Source organism: Anopheles gambiae, chromosome 2 (genome assembly GCF_943734735.2).
Source record: "Anopheles gambiae chromosome 2, idAnoGambNW_F1_1, whole genome shotgun sequence".
Lineage (NCBI taxonomy): Eukaryota > Metazoa > Arthropoda > Insecta > Diptera > Culicidae > Anopheles > Anopheles gambiae.
The window spans coordinates 26,842,927-26,869,951 of NC_064601.1; the positions used below are offsets into that span (position 1 = coordinate 26,842,927).

A 27,025-nucleotide genomic window follows, 5' to 3' on the forward strand; every position below is an offset into this window, starting at 1 on the left:
TACGCACCGATACACAGATTTCATCCCCCCAAAGCAGACGGCTGCAGCAAGCGAAAGCGAATCCAACCGAGAGAAGAAGAAAAAAGTCTCCACACAACTCTCCAACGCGATTGGGGCGCTGTTCAGTGTGTGCGTGTAGCGCACGCTCACAATTTCCCCTCCCGAGATGGCGTGCAGCGAACGTATCGCAGCAACCCAACCGCTCGGCATCCGCGCCACCATCGGGCGTCCACAAGCCCGCGTCGAGCTTCATTCACAACCGTGTCGACCAATTGCGAGCCGGCGCAGTAGCGAGCGCCCCAAAAGCTCGCCATCGATTGGTGCGCTCACCGAACCGCGCACCCTCGGCAGCGAGCCCCAGCGCACCCCCTTGGCGCACTGCACCCGCTTCCCATCCGCTAGGCACCTTGCGCGTGTGTGCGTGACGGCGAGTAGCGCGAGATGCATTTCATTCATAAAACTGAACCGCCGCGACCGAGCGCGCTTCAATACATTTCGATCGTTCCGCGCGTTCAGACACGCAGCTGCCGGTCTCGCGTTCTCCTGCTTCGCACAACCACAACCGCCAACACACAGTCAGTCGAGATTCAGTGTTCGCTTGTCCAGCACACGGGTACGGGGTGGAAAATTGTCCGCTCACGGGTGAGCACAGGAAAAGAAAAGCGCGTTCCACCTGAAAGGAAAAGGCAGTGTGTCGCGTTCGTGATTTTCTTCATTCCGGTACACTTCAACCAGTTGGCCGAGTTGCTGGCGAGTGAAACAGAGGAAAATCAGTGCATCAGTGAAGCAGCAGTGAAACAGTAGCTGTTTACAGTGGAAAAGTGAAGGGCAGAATTGCCAACCGCGTGCCAGCACACGGAACACGACCCAAGCGAGTGTTTCATTTCCGATCCTGTGCGTGTGTGTGTGTATGTGAGTTTCAGAGTGAAAAATCCCGTCGGCAGATTCACAGCGAGCGGCAGTAACGTTGTGGTTTGATGCTTCAGCTTCACCACTAAACAATAACTATCGATGCAAGTTGATGCAAGTGTGTGAAACAATATTAAATAATCAACTCGAAATCAACTCAAATCCCTTCGCCCACCAAAACGAAGCGATATCGTGCAAAGTACAAAGTGACAAAGTGTTGTGCAAGTTATATTACGCTATTCTATTTACCTAACATTTTCCAAAGCGCCTACAAAGTGACAAGTGGTTGTATGAGCTGTGCAAGTAGTACCTGGTAGAAGGATACATGTTCAAAAACAAAACCGAATCAAAGTTCAAAACTCCTGCAGCAAGTGACGACCGTCGTGTTTGAACGACTATTTACTTGTTTCGCGTGTTGTAAAGGTAAAGTTGGTAAAACAAAATACGTTGAAAATGGTTCAACGCCACGTTACACGAAACAGTTCCAAACCGTGCGAATCGTTTAATTGCTGTGCCATGCATCTGTTGTGCGTTTAAGTGCCGTGCAAAATTGACAAAATCAAGTAAGACAAAACCCACAAGCCAAAGGGCAAAGTTCAGTGAAGTGATATAAGGGCGAACCATCCTTTTTGAAGGAAAAGAAAAAGCGCCCGAAGAAATCTTACCCGGAAGCACCGAGTTGCTTCCAAGCTGAAACGTATCGTCGTTTCAAACTACCTTCTCGTTCCGGATCCGTCTCCAGGTAATGGCGTGATGCATACAATTGATTTTAATTTTCTTTGTGCGTGATTTGGTAGCAGCATAACGGCGTCCAATGTTAAGGGTTCTTGGTGTGAAGTGATAGATAACATTATTTTGACTGAAGTTTTGAGTTGGCTAAAAATTTGTTTCACTCATTTAAATGTGCTTGAAATGTCGTCGCTTTACTTAAAGCCCGTTGGCCTCAAAAAGCGAACGGCAAATTATGATTTTTTTTTATAAGAAACTTGCATGCCAAATCGATTGCCGTTTTTCCACCGAAAACGTGCACATTTCCACACCACACCCATTTTGGGACGCGGAGGCAAATGAAGATATATGAAGCTAGGCAGAATCAATCCCTCCCACCTCCCACCGTGCAATGAAAAAGCCCATTCCACTGTGGCCTCCTTCAGCCGCGCGAGCGTGGGAGAAAAAATGGGTGTTCTTAACGGAGCTGTTGCTAGGACGAGAGCGAGAACAGGCAGCGAGCAGCCAGGTTGCCCTTAGCAACCAGCAAAACCGTTACGGCAGGGGTGCTACAGCCCCAGAGCGCTCATCCAACGGGGGGAGGTGTTCGGACGATGAATGAAAGCCGAACTTATGAATGAAATTGAGCCGAGTTGGCGAACCGCGAAGACGCCCATCCCTGATACCGCCCCGATGCTTTCCCAAGCTTCCGCTCCAACCTCCACCCCGCCCCAAAAACCGCTCGCCGTTTGCGCGGTGCGATTTTTCCAGCACGTCCGGGCGCAAAAGTACGCAGCCGCAGCAAACACGGCACAGGAAGGTGAAGACGCTTCACAAGGGCCGGGGTGAAAATTTTGCAGTTGTCCCCCGGCGACGTGGGGAATGGCGGGGTACCGTGACATAACCTCAAGGTCGACCGTACTGCGCATTCACGCGATTTTTCGCAACAGACACACACACACAGCGAAACATATGCGGAACGCTTGGCGCCCCGGAAATTTCTCTCTCGCCTGCCTGGAGCGTCCGTGCAGTCCATTCGCTTTGCGCTGGAAAGGGCATCCAAGGGCTTGCTCTGCCGGGGGCATCTTTCTATGTATTAGCTGTGCATTGAATGGCGAAAAAACGGAGTATCCTTAGGAGGATGATAAATTTTCATTTTCCAAGTACTGGTAGGAAAACTGTAATTCCTTATCGTTTTTCTTTCCCAGCCTTTTGTGCCGTATCACGCCACACTCTTCCAAATTTCCACGGTATTGCGCAAATCCCATCAACCTTATCAGGATGCCTTTTAACCTGCTTTTCCACTTTCGCTTCCTCCTGCGCATGGAAAAAGGCTGTGCTGGGAAAGAAAACGAAGCCAACATTTTCATTCATGAACCGGCGGCACGGTCTGAAGCCTTTTTTCTGTTGATTTCCCGTGCATGTTTTCACCACTGACGTCACGGATGGTTTGAATAGGATGCTTTTTTGTTTATTTTTCTTTGCGGTGCTTATTGTGTTTTCAATTTTCATTTTCAATGATGACGGAGTACAAATTATTTTGCTTATGGGAAAAGAATAATCATTTCTTGCTCGCGTAAACCAATGTGATTACGTTACTCAGCGACAATGATTTGCTTGATCAAAACCACTGCACTGGATGGAATCGAGACAAGATATAGCAACCGTTTTGGTGCATCGTTTACTAAAAATATCCACCCATTTTTGACTTTCTGACAACCTGCTGCAGCGAGGAAGCCGAGGAAAGTCCCTAAATGTCCTTTTGCCTACCCCAGCAGCGCTAGCAACTGGAATGGAATGCGCCCCGGCCATAAACGTTGAATGTGCCGTTTTGGCAGCTCATTAGACGGTTGTTTTACGCCCGAGAGAGCGTTCTACCGCACCATAGTGCGTTCTACCTCTGCCCCCTACTTCCCAAACATGGTCCGGAGTAACGAACCAGAGTGCGTGGAGTGTGGTGCCAGTTGTTTGTTTTGTAGCAGAAATGTCACGACACTCGATCGTACGGGCCCCGAGCAGCTCGAGTGCGTCCACGATTGTGGAGGAAAACTACGGAACCGCACATATCACACCTCGTTTCGTGCGGAAAATTCCCTCACCCTCCCACATTCACACATGTGCGCGAGCGGCCGTTTAAGGGGGTAAATGAAGCGTCAGACAAAGATTAAGTTTCTCGAACTGTTATTGCCGCTCGTTTCACGGTTCGTTTCCCGGCCGCGGCGCAACGTCATCGTTTGCCGAATCCGGAGCGAACTCATCCGAGAATAGAACACGTCTCTCACGCGCAGCTCGGGTCCCGCGTACTGGGTCAGCATTTCCAACCCAACCTCTGACCCCCGGGTGGCAAAATTTCCCTACACACCCGCTGGTTTTCCCTCCCCAGCGGTGCAACATAAACATAAACTCACACCGCAACGAAACAAACAGCGCACAACGCAAAATAAATCACTAGCAAAGCCGCGTTCTGCGAGCTGCCCCACTGCTCCGCCGTCGTCTTCGTTGTGCGATGAATCATGTTGCCGATTAAACGGCAAAATACACGCGATTTGTGATAATCGCTGCTACGGACACTTTCTACTGGATTCAGCATCCACCACACTCCGTCGCGCCACGCACTTGGGGTAGTTTGGGGCAGAAGTTATGCCGTCGCTAATCGAATGTATTCTCGCTCGCGGGTGGACTATTATCGAATTAGAGGCCGGTCGAAGGAAAACGGGGATTCTTTTGAGTTTGAAGATTATTTTTAACAATTTTATTGCCTTTTTTTAACTGCCCAGCGTGCAAATGAGATTCGAGCTGGGTAAGACCATAATCGTTAAGAGGTTTATTTTATGCGAGTCAGATGGAAAATGGCTCTATCTAACATAGTTCAGGAGAGATAAATTATTCCCTTAGAAGCATGAATATAGTTGCAAATAAGTGTTATCAAATAAAAATTTTTATTTTTTTTTTACGAAAAATGATATAGCTTACAACACCAATATAGTATGCTAACAAACGCTTAAAGAACAAAAAAGTCTTTAAAATATAAAGAAGCATACAATAAAACAGCCTTTAAAGGTATAAATGTTTACCATCAAAACGTTCGCAAATTGAACATCTTTCAAAAGCTGTTTATGGTCGTTTACTTCCAATTTCCAACCTACACTACCTCCACCGCTACGTGCAACCCTCGTGTGCCGTTTTCTCACGCCTACCATCGATTGGGTCGGGCTAGACCAGCGGAAGCCGTCATCGGAAGCCGCTACGCCCGAATGTGTTAATGATAATTAACAAACACTAACGATCATCATCGGCGGCGGTGCCCGACCAACAACAAACGTGACACACACACATGTTTACCGACCGTTTGCAAAGTGGGAGGAGGGTCTGTGTGGAAGCGAAAGAAAAGCCCTCGAACCGTTCGATGTTTGCACTTTCAATTCCCAGCCGGCAGCGTCAATCACTAGCTGAGAGAGAATGGGTTGAATTGATAGGGAGCAACTCGTCGTTTGTGGACTTGGTTTCGTTTTTTTCCTTCCTTTCTTGTATTTTCCAGATTTCAAACGTCCCGAACATAGATTTGGTTGATTCGGAGTTTCCTTCCGGTAAGCAACAGGTTCGCTATAAGACCTTACTGTATAGCAGTGTGTGGAATGGTCTAAAGCGAGGACCAGATTTCTGATGCTTTCGCATCCGCCCACACCGGACACCATGGAGACTCTATTATCCGTATGCTCTGCTTATCATCCCCAAGCCCTTACCCATCCCATCTGTTTGCGAGCTACATTTGCGCATGTTCACCGCCGAAAGCTGCCCTTAATGGTAATGTCTAGGATTTTTACATCCAGCGCTGAAGAGTACGGCTTCAGAGATTTCTCCAGAGCTTTGGGCGATTTATGCATACTCTGAGTGTCTTTATTTTATGGTCACGTGCTTTCGAGGCACGGCATTCACAAAGGTTACTTTGTAGCCCTCAAAGCGTACATTAGTAACCATCAATTATGCAAGGATTGAACAGATTCGACCATCATAATGATTCAGCAGAAGTTAATTCTAATGAAACCAATTTGACACACGCGCACCCGCTTCAATGCAATACATCACGCAGTTACTTCTTCAGTTGCCGACCGTCTCAGTATTCACTCATCAGACGGGGTGGACTCTCCAGACGATCAGATAAGCTTAGCTGTTCACCCTTTTTTCACATTCCCCCTGTTGAATAGAGCAAAGGAAGAAAGAATTTCTCACTCACAGTTGGTGAGCCTCCCTGATGTGTGAATATTGATTGTAACCTGTGGCTAAAAATGTCCTCCTGCTTCCTCCATGCTGTCCACAGCGCGTTGCTGACTCGCTGGCGATTCAACACTAACAACACCATCAACAATAACAAATAATAGCAGCAAAAAGAGAGTCAATCTGTTTCACTTAAATCTTATCTTAATCTTGGGTCGAAAATCTCATCCATAACCCTCGGGGTCGCGTTTGGGGAGGTGCACAATCCGTACGAGCAAGGCAGCAGGGTCCCGCGTCCCGACGGCTTAAGCACACTCCGCGTCGACTGTCACATATTATTAAACAATCATACAATGCAGGAAGAACGCAACTCGGAAGAACCGGGCACAAACACACACACAGACACAGATACACCAAACAGCCAACGACATGTTGATGATTTCATTTGGCCAGCATTGGTGATTGTGGCCGACATTTCGAAGCCCGTTTTCTTTCCTGTTTGATTCGCGTTTGGGCTCTGCGCGCGCTTAATCTTTCCCTGCCGCGTGAAGAATGTGTATAGGGAGTGAGAAAAAAACGAAGGTGTAAAAAACGCCGAAACAAGAACACCTCCGGGTGGGGTGCGGAGACTGAACTGGAAATGCCGAGGCTCCGAGCCGGACGGTAAGGAACCTAGGATAGGCGCGACCCGGGTGACCGATAATAACTAACAACAAAAAAAAAGCCCCGAACAAGACACTCAAGCGGGAGGACACACGCACAGCCGCGTTGTAAGCTGGCAAGAGTCTGGCCGTACCCTTCGTCATCAACAGCGTCATCAGCGCGTTGTCCTCCACGGGCGGGTGGAATAAAATCTATAAATTTAATACGTTTATTTTGACACTTCTATGGAGTGCGCGCGCGCGCCCGCACTCTTGCACACCCTGCGGAGGTCTGTTCTTTCGCTGTTGTTCTTGTTTCTAGCCTGTAGTCGACAGCACCACCACCACCTCCACCATCACTGCCAACTTCATCCCTTGTGCCCAGGAAGCGACAACCTCTTGTCCTGTCTGTTATCCATTCTTTTTCTGAACTGAGAGATTTCAGAAACCACACCGTAGCGCTATTCACAATGGTGCGTCCGGGCTCGGGAACTATTAGCCGTCTTCTTCGTACTCTGCGTAATCTTCCTGTGGGTCCTTTCCCCTTCACCGCCGTCTCAATGACTTCTTCGTTCGCCCATTTGGGCCACCTTCGCGCTCAATCGTTCGTATTGATGTTTTATTTTTATTGTAAAACATTTTCTTTATGCTCGATAAATTTTACTGCCGATCACAAATGCTCTTCCCTTTTCGACCGTGACGCTTCTGGTGCCCGGTCGATCACAAGCATCTACCGAATGCACCGCGGAAGTACACTATGCGCAACGGTTCGCACACAAACTCTGGTGTAAAACTCTTTCCCAACAGCTGAAAACATGCTTGCCCTACACAAAGCAGCGTCGGTCTGGTTTATCAATTCCATCGCGACATGAAGGCCACTTAAACCGCCTCCCCCACCGTAGCCCAAAACCAAACCAAACCAAATCATGTCGATTAGCGCAACGTCAAATGAACCCAGTGATCTCTTGCGCTCTTGTACCAACCACTTGCCGACAGCTGTAATGGTGATTTAGAAAACACAACCTCATTCCGTTAATGCTCGATCACGGAGCGGATTAGGCGACGAACGACACAGTTCGACCACTTTCCCAGCCTTCAAGTACCAAGATCACGAGTGTCATCCTTTTTGACAGTGTTGAATTATTTACCAGTGCTGGAGCTAATGGTCGACTGTTTTAGTGGCACAATATCTCAGCCGAGCGAGCATAACTACTCGTACAGCAAACGCCGTAGGGTGCAGCGTATCTAACAGATGATGAACAAAACAAATGTTGCGCTTCCTTCTCTTATCGGGTCGTTTTCTCTCTGCCCGCGCCCGTCACAACACTTGCTAATGGTCGCCCATTTATGGGGTTTTGGCTGCGTCGTGCGGAATCATAATGCTTGCCCCGACCATATGTGTTGGTGGTACGAGCGTGTTGTGCGCCTGTAAAAGGGCACAAGTGCAGCGGCCAGTACAGCAGACAGTATAGACAGTGTGGCCGCGGCAGAATTAGTTGCTCGCTGTGTCACGGTGTCAATTGTTTAATGACATTTAATTAATTAATTTTCCCTCCCTAAGCGAACACTGATACGAAGGGGGTAGGTAAGGGAGGGACGGGATTGTTTGAGTTCTATTTTGAGTGTACGCGGCGCGGTGCTGAAGTCCGAAGACCGAAGCTCAAGCTACACGGGAGAGGGGGATCGAGTGTCAGCATGCCTGGTTGAGGTCAGGCATGATCATATTCAGCACCGCAGATGGATGTTTGCAAACTAATTTTACCCGCCACCGATGAAGATCGATTGCATCGTTGATAGATCGAGAATGCTCACCTTTCTCTTTGCTTTGTCCAATTTCATTCTCCCAACTAGGTGGCGTTGCCCCTGGACCACCAGCAGCTGCCATGATCATGGAAGGGCTAGAAACGTTGGTTGCGCCATCGCATCACACATTCCTGCTGACCGAGTCGGCGGCCGCAGCACACTTCAACGTGCTGAGCTTCGATACGTGCGGTCTGTTCAAGACCGGCACCACCACCACCTCGCTCGGGCTGAACAACAACAGCACGACGACACCGAACAACAATCACCATCACCACCTGTACCATCCGTACCATCACCAGACGGCCGTCAGCACTGCGACCGCACTCGCCCATCATCAGCCCCATCATCATCATCATCAGCATCATTCGACAACCCAGCATCAGCAGCAGCAGCAGCAGCAGCAACATCAGCACAATTCATCCGCCAGCACGATCGTGTCATCGTCGGCCGTCTCGTCGGCGATCGCCAGCGCGGCCAGCTCGACCGCGATCACTACGCACACGACCGCGACGACGAGTGTGACCGCGGCGTCCCATACGTCGCACGGCCACAGCCACCATCATCCTAACCATCCGCACCTGAGCCTGCTGAGTACGGGCGGCGGCGGTAGCACCAGCCACCACTCGAACGACAGCTCCACCCTGCACTCCGGCACCGGTGACGATCATTCGCAATCGCAAACCGACGCTCAGGCCGGCGATCTCAACACACCCGTCACCACCTCCGGCGATATTCCGTCGTTCTTCGGACCGTCGACGGTTGTGGAGCCACCACCGATTACCGGTAAGTTCACACATGACAACCCCATCTGGGCACCCCAATCAGCACGCAAACCTTCCATGAAATGTAGGAATCGTTGGATTGGAAATCATATCTAGTGCACTTTACGTTTCAAACCTCAACGTTCCTAGAATTGCCTTCTAATGCTACGAAGGCGCTTTTTAAGACGATGAAGCCTATCCCCGTCCAGGGTAGGGAGGGCCAGGAAAAACCTGTTCCGCCAAACCGCCATTCTCTTTCCGAAGCGCGTGGTTTTTACACTTTGACAAGCACGAGCACCCAGAAAACTCAAAGCCCATCCATTATTCGTCAGCATCACACCCTTGCTGGTCGGGCAGCCGCACACCTCGGCACACGCTGTGTGCGGTCCTTCGATCACTTCGGGCCCCGGGACCGGAGGCTCATTAACAGCCCAAGATTAATCAGCGGACGTTTATATAAATGTTCGAACTACCGAAAACGGTAGTGACCGATTCCGCACCGATTCTCCAAATCAGCTTCATTTGTTGCTGTGCGTTCTCTCGTGTGCTGCTCTTGGCTGCGGTGGCCCCGCCTGTGCACCCAGAATTAATGGAGCCTATCGGGGGGGGGGGGGGGGGGGGTTTGACCGAGCTCAGTGAGTTTAGTCGATCGAATGAATTGCGAGAGGCTTGGCCTGAACCAACCGCACCGAACCACCGTAATCCGGCAATCACGAGCCTACCCGTACCTCCTCCGCTTTCTAGCGATTCTCTGGCAGTGCCGACACACACACACCCAGAGTCACAGTCCCGATGAGCCATTCGAGCCGATAAATAATAATCCGCCGGAAACGAAACAACTGGGCTGGGAGCCGAAATAGGAAGGGGCATCGCTACGATAGCACTCGCTTCGGTAGGCTGCGCGACATTCGAAGATGTGGTAGCATAAATCAGCATTATGTCGGATCACTATGCTGCCTGTTGGCAGCGCACTGCAATAACGGTGGACATACATTCCCGACGAACCACCGTCTCCGGTCTGCTCCGTCATATGGCACACTAACACGCTGTACTGGTAGCTCTTGTGTAACAGTAGAATTGGCATCTTTCACCACGCTCCTTTAAATATTGTTCGTTCCATTACTGCTTCGTTTTGAGATAGAAAAGACATAGAATAATGTTCCCAATATTTTGCCTACCATAGACGCTTGCAGCCCGTAGCGACCGGAACGACGATTAAATCTTACCACTCGCAAGAATCAAACGCACAAAGAATCGTTGACAGCAGTTAGAATTAATGTTTGTATCCGTATCGTTCATCAACCGATGGAGCGAACGCTATGACATTGACATTCGAATGAGATACTCGATGGTTCGCGTCAAATAGGAAGGTGTTACGGTCCCATTTGCCAGGAACGCTCAACGTGTTGCGTCACACACACACACACACACAAACATACATGCGGCACATAAGTTTCATGGGGAATGAACGAAAAAGAAACTGAAGTACACAGCCTCGACAGATCCAATCACTCCGTACGATACGATACACCACGCCTTGACAGGGCAAACGATGAGCATGTCAGCGGTGCTAAGCATCACCCCCAGGGTTTGACACTAATGCTATCTAGCATGCTCGCGCTCCACTGCCTGTCGCTTGCCAGTCTGCCCCGGCTCACACCTTAACTCGCACGCCCCTTGATGAGGGTGACTCGGATGGTAAGAGATTTCAAACCCGAAACTCCCTTCTGCTTCAAACGGAGCCAGCGGCCCAAAAAAAAAAACCCAAAACCTGCCAACATAATCGAACCTGCCGAGCCCGGTTCAAAGGTGTTCAACGATCAAAAAAAGGAGAAAACTCCCTCCCTCCCCAATCCACCGCGCTAATCACTATTTCCGGTCATTGTCGACCATCGGGCGAAGGAGACACCATGCGTGCGTGCGTGCGTGCGTTAAATCGACATCATCATCACAATATTGACTTATGCACCGTCTTGCAGCCGGGCAACCCCTGGCAGCCGCCGAGGTGCGTCCGCGTGCTGCCTCGATTCAGCCAGTCCAGCGGGAGATCTACCGCCCGGCGATCAGCGCCAGCGAAAAGCCTTCCCCGCTGCGGACCGATCGAACGTTGCGGAGCGAAAGTATCGAAAACATAAATTACGCTATCAGCATAAATTAAGCCCGTCGCCGGTCGAATGGGACGATGCGGAGCTGATTGCAGGATCACGGCAGGCCGCACCGCTGCGGCCTGTAGATCAAAACCGGGTTTTGGGTTGTACAACTGGACCATCCGAGTCAGCCCGCGCGTTGTACAAGCGCGTTTCGTCATCATCTCGTTTTCGTTGGCGAAAGATCGGAAGGGTCATATTTTACGTTCCTCAAAACGGCGGGATAAAACAACCGAGCAGAACGCCGGGGATAAAAAAGGGGGATTCACAGAATGGATTTTCGCAAGCTGCAGCTAAACCAATTTCCCCCAAAAGCGTCTCGCAAACACACGCCAACAAGTATTAATTAGAACCTTCCAGCGTTAATTAGCAATTTCTGCTGATTTATGTTAATACGGTAGCTGCCAAATAAGCGCGAACCAATCCTCGCCGGCCGGTTGATCGTTTGGTAGACACTCTTTGTTGGCTACCGTAGGGGCAGGACAACCAATACACCCGTGTATGATCGTAAAGCTCTCGCGGAACCAGTGCGTAATAAACTTCGCAACGTTTTATGCTTGTAAAAGAGAATTATCCAGATAAAAAATGCGATAAACTTAACTTGTACTACAATTTTGTCATTAAGATTTTTTTGTGATTTTCACATTCTACTGCTATTAAAATTTTAAATGAAAAAAAACAATCAACCTGAAGAAAGCATCAAAAGTCTTAATATTGAATCATTTCCGTTGTTATTGGTACCCCTTTGCTCGATAGCTTTTGGTGCAAAGAATGCAAAACATTTCCAGCAAAACTGCCAGCATTGGTCACCACAGAAAGAGGCCAAACGATTCCCCTTAGAAATCATAACCCTTAAAAAGCTTCAGAAACAAAGAACAAAATCCCAAAAATACAAACATCTTCAAAAGGGAAGGACCACCGGTAAAACAGCGAGAAACGCCAGCAACACCAATAACGATCGCGGGTGCGATTAAAATTTATGGTTAATTTATGCAAACCACTGATAGGAATAGTAGAGAGAGAGAGAGAGAGAAAAGGAGAGTACAAGGAGAGTTGGGCAGCGAGTCGGCGATGTTGAGACGATGCGACTGATGAGCTGGATGAGCTACAGTAACGCTAAGGACCGATCGCGCAAAGCCCTCTAACAACCGAAACACGTGATCGGAAGGTGATTTATTTTGTTTTCGGAACAGTTCCGCTTTGATTTGTTTTTAAAATATCTTTGCGTAGATTTCATATTGAATATATGCTTAATTTGAAGCTTGAGTCTTACATGTTTAAGCAAGTTTTCATCGCTATGCTCATAGAAAGATAAAATAGTTCTGTGGTTGACAAATTTAAGTTAAAACTCCTTCTACACATCGTAAAACTGTGCACACGTTAACTGTAGGACCACCATGAATAATTGCCTGCATCCGATTGACCTTCCCGATTATTCGCCCTGGGGCACTTGGGCAGCAAATGCGAAATGATTCACTGTTAATGTATTTCCCCCCCTTTCTTTCGTTTCCATCCCTCACCCCAAACAGGATCAATCGAATCGGACGATCTCTCGCTGGAACCCCAGACGGTGTCCAGCCCGTGCGTTAGCCTGTGCAGTCCCACCAAGCAGGAGCGCAGCACACCGCAATCGATCGTCAACGAGGAAGAGGCTAGCAATACCAGCAGCACCAACACCATGTACCCGTCGTCCGGTGCTCAGCAGCAGCAGCAGCAACAACAACAGCAGCAACAACAGCAGCAACAACAGCAACATTCACTTCACGGCCAGATACGTGTTGCCGGGCTGGCCAGCGTCACGGGTGGCGCCGACATGCAGCACGGCAGCAACGACGGTGTCCAGTCGTCCGATGCGATCGAGAACAAGATCGCCTACCGGGGCATCTTCACGTCGAGCGGCAGCCCGAGCATGGGCCTGCAGGCGGGCAACGTGATGGCGGGCGCGGGTCAGATGTCACCGACCGCCGGACTGGGCGGCTGGGGTTTGCCCAGCCCCGACAAGACCCTCTTCCAGGCGCCCATGTTCGGGCTGCTCGGACCGCAGGCGACCAGCGCGTCCCAGGGTGTGTCGGCCACCTCGCCCTCGATCGGGCAGCACCATCAGCACCACTACGGGGGGGACGAGCGGGGGCACACCGGGGCCGGCCACGGCGGCGGTCACGGTGCCGAACTGCTCGGCCTCAACATGGACTGTGCGAGCATCATCCTGAAGCAGCCGCCGAGCTACAGCAGCTGCGTCGGTTCGCTCGACATGCAGCAGGGCCAGGATATGCACGGGTACGGGCGGCCGGGTCAGGGCGCCGGGCTGGGACAGCAGATGAGCCAGAAGTACCAGTGGCTGGACTCGCCGGTCGACCCGTACGTCGGCAGCCCGCAGCACGGTTCGGTCGTCCTGCCCGGACCCTCGTCCACGCCCATCTCGGTGGGGCCGATCATTCCGAAGCAGGAGCCGTACTCGACGCCGAACGCCTGCACGTCCGACTCGAGCCAGCTCGGGGGGCTGACACCGGCCCAGGCCGCCCAGCAGGCCCAGTATGCCGTCCAGCTGGCCGAGTACAATCAGGCCACCAGCAAGGGCCACGAGATCCTGTCCCAGGTCTACCAGCAGAGCACGATGCCGCTCAAGCTGGTGCCGGTGAAGCCGCGCAAGTACCCGAACCGGCCGAGCAAGACGCCCGTGCACGAGCGCCCCTACGCCTGCCCGGTGGAGAACTGTGACCGACGGTTCTCGCGCTCGGACGAGCTGACCCGCCACATCCGGATCCACACCGGCCAGAAACCGTTCCAGTGTCGGATCTGCATGCGCTCGTTCAGCCGCTCCGACCACCTGACGACGCACATCCGCACGCACACCGGGGAGAAGCCGTTCTCGTGCGACATCTGCGGCCGCAAGTTTGCCCGCTCGGACGAGAAGAAGCGCCACGCCAAGGTGCATCTGAAGCAGCGCATCAAGAAGGAGAAAAACTCGAGCAGCGGAGGCAACAGTGCCAACAGCAACAACAGTAGTGCGTCCGCCGCCCACCATACCCACCACGCTCAGCAGCAGCAGCAGCAGCAGCAGCAGCAACAACACCACCATCAGCAGCAGCAACAACACCATCAGCAGCTCGGCCACCATCCGGGACATCCGGGGCTGCACGCGCACCACCTACTTACGCACGACGACCTCACCGGTATTCCGATCGTGTCGTCCTCGTCGAACCCGGCCAACAGCAGCTTGTAGACCGAGCTTTCGTCGATCGATATTATGCGATTGAATGATCCCCAGATCGAGCTAGTCCACGACGATCCCTTCATGGGCTACATCAACGAAGATACCACCGCCGATGCCGATGGTGACGAAGAGCAACCGCAACAACTGATGGACACCGACATCAATGATCTGGACGAGGAGGAGCTAGATGTGGGCGAAAACAGTCGAACGGAGGCTATTTCTAGTATTCAAAAAGTGCCCACCGCTCCCTCGGCCCGAACAGTGACGGTTCATGCGTCGGTGGAGCAGTCCACTACCGCCACCACCACCGGCAGACAACCGTATGTGATTGTTTTACTGATGGAGTAAGGTACAGGTACACCTTCAGCCACAGCCAGTATACGAGATGCAGCATCCACTTCCGCTTTACTGCAGTGCCATAGGTCGTGGTCGTCCGCCATCTACCGCCATCATCGCCGCATCTTTGCCAAGCTCAAGGATCGCAGCCACTTCACCGGAACAAAAAATGCAAGTGAGAACACTTCCAAACCGCACAATACCGTTTGACGAAATAGTAACTCAACATCCGTACGCTCGTACGCAAATGCAATAGCGCAGTATGAATTAGCTGAATTAGAACAACAGACAAAACTTTCCACATAGAACATTTTTTATACATCTCTACGTAGTTCAACGTAAGCGTTCAGAAGATTGCCGTTTGCACCACAATCTCACACACTCACAGCAGTATTTAAATGTCAATGCAACACTCTTGCACCTTCAATGTCTCTCCACACGGCACCAAAACAAACTCCGATCACTTCGATTCTAACTCTGTCCGCAAAACGCCAAAACCGCCAATGATCGCATGCGAATTGCAATGCCTTGTGCCGGTTCTTCGCGTTCCCGGGCTATGTGTATGTGTGATTGAGAGTGTTAAGTGTTTTTCGCTCATCACCAACAGCACCTCGTTGTAATGAATCTTACTTTCGTCAGTTGTGTGCGGTTCCTCCAAAGGGTATCATCATCCATGATTAAACGCAAATCGCGGCAGCATCGGGCCGCAGGGAACGAAAGGGGTCGTTGTAGTAGCCCTGTTTTGTTTTCTTATCTCCTTATATCTCTTAGAATACTGTGATCTCATTTTTTGCGTGCATAGAAGCCACAACGAAACAAAAGTAACAGAAGAGAAACAAAACACGAAAAACTCAAATCGAACATCCTGACGGCAAAGGGGAGACAAAAAAATATAAGAAAACTACACACAAAAAAAATCTATTTAAAAAGAAAAAAAAGTAAAACACGGAGCGGCCTCAGAGAGCAGAATGGTAAAGGAAAAACAAACACACGAAGGGAACGAAAAATCGAGCTAAGCTGCATACTATAAGTATTGCCTTTCAGTAGGTAATCTAACAAATTGATTAAAATTTACATACAACCTAAGGTCAACATGGTGGTGTAGTCGTAAGCACACCGTTACGTTAGTAGGTAACATGACGTTACAAACCTATCAGTGTAATTCCTCCCCTTTCTCCCCTCTGTTCCCCTTAAGCGCACCTAACATGTGTCAGCGCGCGCGTGTGTGTGAGTGTATGAATGAATGTGTCTCACTTGAATCTTTCACAATCGCACCCATTTTTTCCACCGGTTTAGATGCATGTCAAAAGGGTGATGTTTAGCATCTCCCTTCTTTCTTTCGTGTTTGAGCTAAGGAAATTCCCGTCAGGAAATTTACACATACAAAAAAAAAAATAATCATTTTTTAGATGTTGAATTGCTGTACCATCATTATCAAATCTTAGGCATCTGGCTTGGGAAATGATTCTGAAAGAGGAGGTGCGCGTGTAACAATTACAATTTGCTCGTAGCACGAACTCTCCTTCAAGCACCGTTCCCAGGCAAGTCAAACAGGGAGAATTTGTGAGAGGAATGATAAGTGAATGATCACACAGAGCGATACCACTAGGTAGGGAAGTAAGTGTAAGTGAAATTTATTTGTTAAGGCGTAAGGCAGAAATCAGATTTTAGACGTAATAGAAGTGCAACATGTTAAGATAAGAAAATTACTTGTGCGCAGATCAGCAAGTAACTGAAGCTGAAAATCAATGTAGCTAGGATGCATTTGTTTTTCTTGTTATCTATAATACGAAAAGGGGAAAGAATATGATTCTCATAACTAAGCAGATGAAGGAGCGGAAAACAATTCTAGCGTGTAGTATTTAACAACAACAAAAAAAACAAATCTAAACGAAATTGGGCTACAGAAAACAGGCAATTGAAATGTAACTAAAACCACTAGATTATGGAACTGAAAGATACAAAACACACGAACAGAAAATTATATGCTTCCTGCTTCTTTCAGTAATATTGGTTTACACAACAAAAAAGGATTCCCATTGACTGTTAGACATCAGTTGGATCATTTTCGGAAGTGCGTTCCTTTTATGTTTCGTTAATTTGATTAAGTTTAGCTTTATGCTTTCTGTATAGTGTGTATAGTGTGTGCTGCTACTCGTCGCATTTCGTGCATCATGTCGTTAACATTACTAATGATTGTGTTTACTCATCGCAACACATACACACACACACGTGTAAACTAACGGATCAGCAACCTACTGGAACACAATCGCGCTGATGTAAAACAAATAGTGCTACTGTAGAACTCCATAAACCGTGCAACTGTGCTGCCATATTAAGATACCCTTTACCACCAACAGAGTCCCAGTGTATCTGTGTTCGGTGTGTTTTTTGTTACATTTTCCTTTGATATTCCTCTACTTATCCCACCTTTTTTCTGTACTTTAAATAGCTCAAGTTCTTTGTTTCCTTTTCTCAATACCATTTTCTACGAAACTTTTATTCTTTTCTGTCCAGTGAATGTACATACCTGTGTAGCTTGTTAATGTCATATGTGTGTCTGTTTTATATGTGTATTTTTTTTATTTGTTTGCTGTATATAACAGTTTAATTGTATTTGCCGTGTTGTCCGCCCAACAAATGTATGTTGCACCCTGTTTCTGACAGTGCCATCCGTACCGATCAAAGCCACGTGCGTTTGCGATAAGGTGTAATCGTGATGCGTTTATCCTATCCATCATACGCCGTGCTTTGAGCTTAAGTCATTAGGAGTCAGCACGCCACGCTGCATAAACTAAATCATGCACTGTTATGCAGTCAGCAATGCTGGTCTATCGTGAAAGTATTTTGTTCTTGTCTCTCCTATTCCGGACATTATGGAGCTAGTCGCTAATACACGCTTGTTTTTCATTCATTTGTTTGCATTTATAATACCTGGGGGTACAATGCAACGCGAAGACTCAACTAGCACAGCAAGCTTTAGGTACTGATTTTTTTTTGTTCTGTCTGTAGTGTACGCAAAGGCGCCTCTTTACTAATCTGTGGTAACGTTTGCACAAATACACAAACAAATACAAGCAAAGATGATACTAAGCGTAATATTAGTGGTATATTTTGAAAACAATTTTATTAATTGCTTTAATAAATTAAACATACATCCTAGGATTCATAACGGCCATGTAGCATCAACATAACTGTTGTATCTTTTGTTTTCCGTCTTCCTCTTTCGATCTATCCATTACTAAACGATGCTAATGAAAAAAAGGTTTGTTTTGCATTTTTGTGAACGGCTCTAGGCAGTAACGGTTCAAACTATGAGTTGCTCTTTTTTACGTGATTCGTGTCAAATTTGTCTGTATCTGTACGCTTTTCATATCAGTTTTGCTGATTTCCATCCCATCGGATTGTTGTGTAGAATGTCAATGCGTGGCATAAACAAAAAACATTTATCTGTAGTACTTTTTTATAATTTATAATACTTACTCCGGCGGGGGTATCGAACGTATAAGCGGAAGCGAAACTCAACAAACGAGTACGAATGAAAACTAGCAAAGGAAAGAGCAAACACATATTTCTAATAAATAAAAAAAGAATAAAAATAAGAATACATTCCACAACTTGGGTTTTTTTATTTTGATTGAGTTATATGTTCCTTTCATTTACTATATTTATGTATTATTTAAGTATGATTTAAAAGGTTTGTATATGTTTCTTTCATTTTATTTGTTTTGTCATCATTTTTGTCATTATTTTTGTAACATCCACCAGCACCATACATGTTTACCAATTAGTAAACACTTACTAAAATCCAAAAAAGCAAACTATCAAGAATCAGAAACAAACAAGATCAAACTAAACCGAGTGGCTTGTAGCATCCTTGCGTATTGTGTCTCGTAGTAGAGAACGATAAATTTACAGGTGAAAATGGCCTTAAATTATATAAAATGCAGCTGTTTGGATAGGCTAAGCCGGATGTGCCGGAGAGAAGGAAGTAAACAAGACAAAAGCCAAACAAGCATTTACCAAAATCAAAACAAAAACCTCTCAAAAATTCACATGAAACCGAGATTCGATTGCCAAATGAGAGGAGGAAATGATCAATACTTACTTAGCTACTTTAAAGAATACAAAAATCTAGACGATAGGTGTTTGAAATGTCTTGAGAAGAAATTGGCCTATCGGGTTTAGGAGTATCTGAGTAAACAACTATACTTTTTTAATAGATTAAATAATGGTTTACAAAATAGCTACAGCAACAAAAGAGAAGAACTAAAACCAGTTGTCAATTGTGAGGAGTTTATGTCGAAGCGAAACAAGCGTCCCATTTTCCATGGAGACGCAATGGATCGAACGACATACTAGAAGCAAAGTATTAATCGTGTAAGACTCTTTCTATTTCACTTTTTTATCTCTGTAAGACACTTCATATTCTGCCAACCGATATAATCTCCCCTTACTAGCACGCTCCTTTCACACACTCCAACGGTAGTGAACGATATGTGAAACATCGTCTTATGCAGAAAAGCATCAAACCACAGACGAGAAAGCTACCATCTAGCGTTAAGACAATTTAATATCGTGTATTTCCATTAGGATCCATCGTGCACCCCTTTTTCTAAGCAAAGCCTCCATTTACCATTGCGAGTGTAAGTGTTATTTGTGAGATCAACTGTTTACTGTATTAGATAGTAAGTCCGAATTCCGATTATTACGCAATGTCTGGCAAAACCAATGTCGGATTGAAGATCGATAGTTCTGGGACTGCAAGATTGTGGACTGTTTTTATTAACCACCAAATTAGGTAGCGCTGCTATTAAGGTCATTTTGCGAGCAGTATGATGTAGCAGGGGACGGATAGCCTTTAGGCTCCAAAATATTTTGCTCTTTTTAGATAGAACATACAACAGTCCTAACGGGGGGAAATTCGGTAAAAATGATAGTGCAGGTTGGAAGGTTAAATGTCACATTGGTCACACAGGAGATAAAGCAGGACCAGTCCTTACGGAAAAGCACAGGACAACTGAAATGGGGAAGTAATTTCGAAAACAGAGAGCCAACATTAACGTGAGTCAAAATTTCCAATTCGTACTTGATGGTTTCAAAAATAAACGGGGCTAAACTAATGAGACTTAAAAAAGGAAGAAAGAAAAGAAAACAAGTTAAATGCAAAGGCACTGGTCCTGGTTGGTGTGGCGTCAATGAAACTAAAACACATTTTCGGTAAAGTAAAACAAACAAAAACAAACAAGATAAATTGTAATTGTCAGACTGGTAGGAAAGCATAACGATAACAGTACAAACAAGTTTGCAGCATATACAAGAAGAGGACACAGCACAGAAGAAATCATTTCTTTAGCAAAAACTTATTTACCACAAGAACATTGATGTTGATCGTGTCGAGCGATCACGATACTTATCACTATACATAGACAGTATACAACAAATAAATAAATGAAACACATTTCAAAACATCTTTTCGTTTAGCATAATGGACGTTATTTTGTGCTATTAGCGATAACATAACATAGACAGTCTCAAAGAGTCACTTTCTTAGGGCAGGCGGCAGATGTAGAAGATCATACCAGATCTGCGTGGTGTTCCTTTCACCGCCTAACTCCCTATCATTGATGCAGAGACAGCTCGATAGAGAGAAAGAGAGAAAGAGAGAGAGAGAGAGAGAGAGAGAGAGAGAGAGAGAGAAAAAAAAAAGAGAGGAAGAGTATCAGTATCTTTCCCATACTTACCTTTAAGCAAGTTAGATGTGAAGAAACATAGAGAGATATCCATGAACCATTACACAAAATCTCTCCTATTTACTACAATTTACTGGCATGCTCTTTCGCCTCCCACTAAGAATAATGTTTAAGAGACGCAGTAGGATAGGGAGCGACAAAATCAATCTGCAAATTGTATTAGCTACCACGCTGCGCACGGTACGCGTGCAGTGTGGTGCGTACGAGTACAGAAACGAATTCTGAATCCGTGGGAGATAAACATTGATAGAGAAGTCCAAAACTTGGAGATGAATGGAACAAAGTTCATTGTATCGTGGTTGTAAGCTCTTGCTCTTAAAAAGAAAACGAAAAAGTATTACGAATAAATCACTCAAAGAGAAACATTCGCAGCGCGTTATTGTGTATTATTTCCCTGAAGACTTATATCACATCAGTATTTAATATAAACCAAAATATCCGAATCGGTAAGATGGAATCAGAAAATAGTTTCTCTTCTACAAAACAAATGCAGTAAACTAAAATTGAAGCGTGATCTCGTTCCATCCCGTACGGAAACCGTCTAGCCAGCACGTTCCCGGTCAATTGGCACCTTCGGGTTTGGGGTCACAAAAAATGCGCTGCCCATGTGTTCGCGTACCCATCCCGCACACTTCACGGATTGCACCATGCACCACTGCTGCGGTCGGTTTGCAGTTTTACGATCTCCGCTGCAGTTCACACCGTAAAAACAAATGGGCCAAACCTATCCCCTAGGGGGAAGCTTTGCGCGGGTAAGATTCGTTCGGTTCGTTTTAAAAGGAAAATCTCCCCCTTCATTTAGCTGGTCATAAACACACGGGCAAAACAAAACATAAAAAAACCCAAAAGCGAATGGTTTGGTGGAGGTCAAATGAAGGGTTATTTTGAAGGGGGGAATTATTAAAACGTGTTTTACTTCCTCAGTGTGGGATTGTTTTTGTTTGCACAGTTTCGAGGTACGATTGGACGGTAGAAACCGAAGGGCAAAAGAAGCGTTAGATCCATAATCAGATGAGCAGACATTACTACATTAGACTAATAAAATATCCGATATGGATGATGATTTTAGCGACTCATGAACGACAAACTCACAACGGGAATGTATTCCCACTCGATCGTACATCACGCTCAAACACTTCCTTGTAGGGGGGGATCGGAATTAGCCTGCGATCGTTATGACCATCCCTTCATAACTGCTTTCGCCAACACTCCAAAGAAGCTTCAGTTATACATTTTCCTGACTCAGACCGGTCTGTCGGTGTCCGGTCGATAACGTTCGATTGTTGGTAATGATAATTTATGTGTTCATAATTGAAACTGACCCTTCTGGACCGCAAAAAAAAACCCGCGCACACGCATACGATCTCCGACGTCCGCGGTGCACCACGAGGTGAAGAATAATGTGTCAATATTTTGTACCCTTCATTACCGCAACCGTGAAGTTCGTTATCCTTTCCGTAAGGCACATTACAAGCGAGTGCGGGAATCTACGTGAACTACATTGTCGACCGAAATAAACAGTCGCCGACATGTTCCCAGCTTCTTCGAGTATGATCTTTCCATAAAATCAGCGCGCTTCTCACTCATTTCCGTCCATTTCTAAGCAGCTCACTAACGCTACCGAAATAAACATTCCAGCATGGCCCTCCCCATCGGACGGTCGGGTCAGCTACCAGGTTCAGAAACGTGACCAGCCGGTTATGTTAAGCCGGATTGGATTACCTGCCCCGGAGGGCTACCGGTTAAAACATAACGCTTTGTGGAAGTGTCTCCCCCCAAAAAAAAAACAGAAAAGAAAACACCCAAATTGTGTTTGGCTGTCCAGAAACCACAAACACCACATGCGCAGCAGATCACAACCCGCACAATCGCATCTGATAAGGCCACGGCGACAACACAATCACAACCGGCGCCAGCATAAAGTGCCCCAACAACTTACTCATGCCCATCACAGCCCCGGGTACAAACCGAACCGGGCACCGAACCACCGAAGGTGGTTGAAAGCATCGTTCGGGCACGATCGTTTGGGGATCTGCTTTGGTGGAATGGATACTGGAAGCGGTAATACAGAGGCCAAGCTTTGGCCGAAACGCTCACCGTCGGAACGCTTTATCCTTGATGGTGTGCTTTATATTTTATGCACGGTTCATCTCTCTTTTTTTGCGATATGTGAACCATTTGGTGGGAATTGCGTGATGATCATGGTGGTTTTGGACCGCATGCAGCAGCAGCAACAGCAGACGTAAACGTGAGATAAAGTGGCCAATGTATCTTCCACAAAAAAGAGGTTTCAAGAGCTCACATCAAATTGTGGTTAAATAGTAATTTAAAACTCTTTAATTTAGTACGCAAATTAGTAATGTCTCTAGTAGACTCACAATCACAAGGTGAAACATGAGAGCATACTTAGCATACGTTGTGCTAGGTATTACGCACACTGTAAGCATACTTTGCCTTTTAAGAAGCTCCTAAAGACTATTCTAGCCTCCTCCAAAACCATTCATCCCGAAGGTTGATCGGTTTCAATTGGACGTCCCTGCCAATCTTCCTTATCCGTAACGAATCCGTACACTGCAGTACACTGCATACTTCCTACAGTGTGTCATAATAGCAAGTACAACTACTTCAGCCACACACTGTGTAACACACCGTTTAAGGGAACGGGCAAACCCATCCCCAGTTCGGCTCCATTACACGGCAATGATTTACGCCATGGGAGAATCATCCGACAATCAGCGAAGCACCTGCTACCGATACGTTTAAATGTCAATGTCGGCAAAGGTGTCGGTGTGCTCTTCGGACAAATCTCAGCTGATCGTTTGGCACACGATCGTTTTCACACAGTTTAATTTCGAACCACTGGTAGCTTCGAGTTAGCTGGGTTAGTTTCTCACCTTCAACACCTTCAAAGCCGCGAGCCATAACTTTTCATCATAATGATTGATGATGGAGGCATGTTTTAATTGTAGTTAAATTTTACGCTTTAAAAGGGTAACCCTAGACCCTAGGGGACATTGTAGTTGCTCAGCAATTGTGTTTCTGTAAAGTTTTGTAAATTAACATGCCCTTCCATAGTAACGGTTTTGCCTTCTTTTTGAGTTGATTAATAAAATTTGACTTAATTTCTCACTCCCTCCGTCGCTGCCATCGCTCGAATGGCCAACATTCTAGCAATGAATAAAGTTGTAGCAAACGATTGTCGATACTTATCGGGCTACCGGGGTAAAACTTGCGGTTTTATAAATGGCCCCTGCATGGATAAAAAATCGCCTCCCACCCTCCAGTACGCCACACTCATTTGCGTACGGCAGCAGGCACCATAATTCTCATCCACCGCGGTTTTCGCTTTCGCTCATTCGCACCAAGTACACGCGGAGTTTTGCCGAGCAAACCGTGTAGATTGCGCAGTTCATTTGTGATCCTGCTGACACCTATTTACAGTGGATCAAACCATTTGTTGGACCGTTGTGCGGAACTGCAGCCCTGCCCGGCACGCAAGCCACTGTGGCCGCTAACCTTAACCTTAAGCTGCTGGAGAACGGTTGACCCCCCATTGTGGCTACTGGAAACTCCTGGAAACCTTGTTGTCAACCGGAGAGAGAGAGAGAGAAAGAGAAAGAGAGACAAGCCCTTAAACAATTCCACAAATGACATACGGGTACATTGCGTCTCCTTTCCGGTGAGTGATGCATCCGTTTCGCATCCAGCCAGGCGATCCTCGGCTTCTTTGCTTACGTACGGCCACACCACGGTAAGGGCTACCGGGGTAGAACGGGATGGAACGGGATGGTACCGGTACAGTGGAAAATTAATTATCCCTGATGAGATATCGCCACCGATTAATCTTCACATTGAGGGGCAACACACACACAAACACACAAAGAGAGAATGCAATCGGAGAGAAAGAAAGAGATACAAATCCGAGAAAGAGAAAACATCCCAACAAGCACAACCACGGTTACGATTTCGATTACAGACGCTGTATGGTTGGAGGGATACAATGTTTCGTTATCTGGCTGCGTTATCCCGCGCATCACACTGTGCCAGGGCGAGCAATTCCAGCCAGTCAAGCAGCGCCACAGCCCAGACAGGGATTCGGCCAGAAAAGGAAAGCCGAGGGAACACACAGCTACTGTAACAGCTAGTACTGTAAATCTGACCACTTGACAGGTTGTGGCGTTACGCTTGCAGCAAGTGGTGGAAGACTGCAATGCTAGTTGCACTTGTTGATTACCACGATCAAGGAGCGCTCCAAAGAAGCTCCAGTTGTGTGGCGCCTCGACCTCGATCAAGTTAAACAATTTACCCCGAACATATTCTCACTGCTCCCTTGTTTTTGTCAGTAAAATCAACATCGTTTCCATCGCTTGTACGCTTGTTGCATTCAGCATTCACTACTCTCCCACTTCCCACCATTCTAATTGTTTGCCCAACTGTGTTAAAGCACCTTGTTAATTTCATCTTTCATTAACTTAAATGATGTAAAATGCAAATTCGCACGGCGAAGAAACCCATCGCACAGCCAGCCAAAGCTGCACGGAAGCTACCTGAAAGGCGCCAAAAAGCGCGTAGCTTCCGAAATGTGCCCGCCCGGCTCTAAGCGAAACTGTCGAACGAAACAAATAAAAAAAAATCCAACAAACAAACATACAACTGTTGCCCGATCCATAAGACACGAGCAATTAATTAACGACCGTATGATGGGGCTGGCGGGGTAAGCCAATACGACCTTTCGGCTTGTTGCCTTGCATTTCGCGGCCAAAGTTTGATAACGACACTTTCGGACGCTCGATCAGGTATCGTATTAGCGGTGCAAGCGGTTGATAAAATGTGGTAAAACAGCTCAAAACACTATTTATGTTGCAGCTTGGCGTTCGTGTCCGGGGCCCTGACACAAGCCACCATAAACAAGCGGGACCCAGGCACCGCGGCAGCAAGTTGCAGTTGAGTCGGCCCGTTCATTCGCGCACGCTGAAAATGCAAAACGAGAACCTCCTTTTTCCCCCACACACCTTTGTATTCACCCAAGGCGCCCGCAGCGTGGTCACTTCCCCTCCCCCGCCATTAAACTGGTGGCCCCAAACCATCGGATTGATTTCGATCATTAGCGTGTGACATCCGATTAAAATTGTGTCATTAGCAATCGAGACGAAACGAGCCCCTTACCGACAGGACTCAACGCAGCGAGTCAACGTTTTAAGTTCCCACTCCCACTATGCGCCCATGCTCCTCTCGCTTCGGTTGATTTGGTTTTCGTTTGCTTCATTTTGGAAATATATTTCACAAATTAAATTCCAGTTTATCCTGCACCGTAACGCGCATTTATTGTTTCTGTCCCCTCACGGAGCCTGTGTGTGTGTGTGTGTCTGGGTGTGTTGTGCCGTTCGCCTTCGGGCTGCTCATTTTAATATTGCTTTGACATTCGTGCAGTTTTTCGAAGGGAAATTGCCCCGCTACTGCGCGCTTTCCTTCGGGTGCGTAAACGATTTTTTTCTTTAAATAACAGAGCCGAAGAAGCAGAAAGAAAAACAAGCTACCCCTCCGAAAACAATCAAACACCGCTTCAAGCATAATGAAGTGAGGTGGCATTCCCGCTCTGAAGCGTCTGGCGAAAACTGGTGGCAGTGGTCATTTCGAACCGGAATGGCACCGCGTCCCCCCGTGCGGAGAAAAATAATGGTCCCAATTTGCTATTTCATTCGATCATTGGCTGGCGGAGGAGGTGAAGAATGATAGGGGCCTGGAGAGGGGATGGGGAATGATAAGGTTCAGCCTAAAACTACTCTCCCAATTTGTGACCAAAGATGTAGGTGATTTACATTTTTGCCCAAGCCCTGAAGTGTTGCCGTTCGTTAGCGTGATCGGTAGCGGTGTCTATTAACCGATCGTTCGGGGGAGCGTGTGTTGTGTGATGGATAATTAGACGTGCTAGTGAGGAAACCCAGGCAAGAGGGCAAGGAGCACAGACGGAGGAAAACTTGATCGAAACTAGCCCAAAAACAACGATATCCACATTCAAATCCAATCCGGTACGATCGATTAACAACCGTTTATCGATCACGATTTCCGTTGAGCTACCGAGAAAACGAATGGCCAACACATTAGCCGCCGTTTGGTTCGCGGGCCGGTTGGTTCGTTAATTTTTGATTGCACTAACACCCGAGCAAATTGGCAGGACGGTTGTTTGGTGTGAAATATGTGTGTTGTGTGTAGACGATCACGTTAAAGATGTTCCGATTTGCATTTGAATGGAAGTTGAGAGTTTGAAGCCTGGGGACAACAGAAACACTTGGGTTTGTTTCCCAATATTGACTACATTAGGTCATAATTTAAAAACTTGTATCAATTGTATAACAATAAGTAAATAATCCTCAAAATATCAGGATTAAAATTTCGTTAAACTCAAGTACCAGAAATCATTCGTTCTAACTCAGAACCTTCCAAAAACCTCCCAACAACAAAAAAAAACGCGGATCGTGGTTATAATTAATTGCCCTCACTTCTACGACAGGAAATGTCACATTTTAAGCCACTTCGC

General features: G+C 47.0%; 1 protein-coding gene across 2 annotated transcripts in view; it reads left to right on the forward strand.

The window, feature by feature from the left end:
* Positions 1-20,850, forward strand: part of LOC1273196 (dendritic arbor reduction protein 1) — a 79,221-nt gene extending 58,371 nt beyond the window's left edge. For both annotated transcript variants that reach the window (XM_061642922.1, XM_061642923.1), the window contains 2 exons: positions 8,325-9,059; positions 12,714-20,850. In XM_061642922.1, coding sequence (XP_061498906.1) covers positions 8,325-9,059; positions 12,714-14,407 — 2,429 coding nt within the window. In that variant the 3' untranslated portion in view covers positions 14,408-20,850. The remainder of the gene's footprint in view (positions 1-8,324; positions 9,060-12,713) is intronic.
* Positions 20,851-27,025: the final 6,175 nt, after the last annotated feature.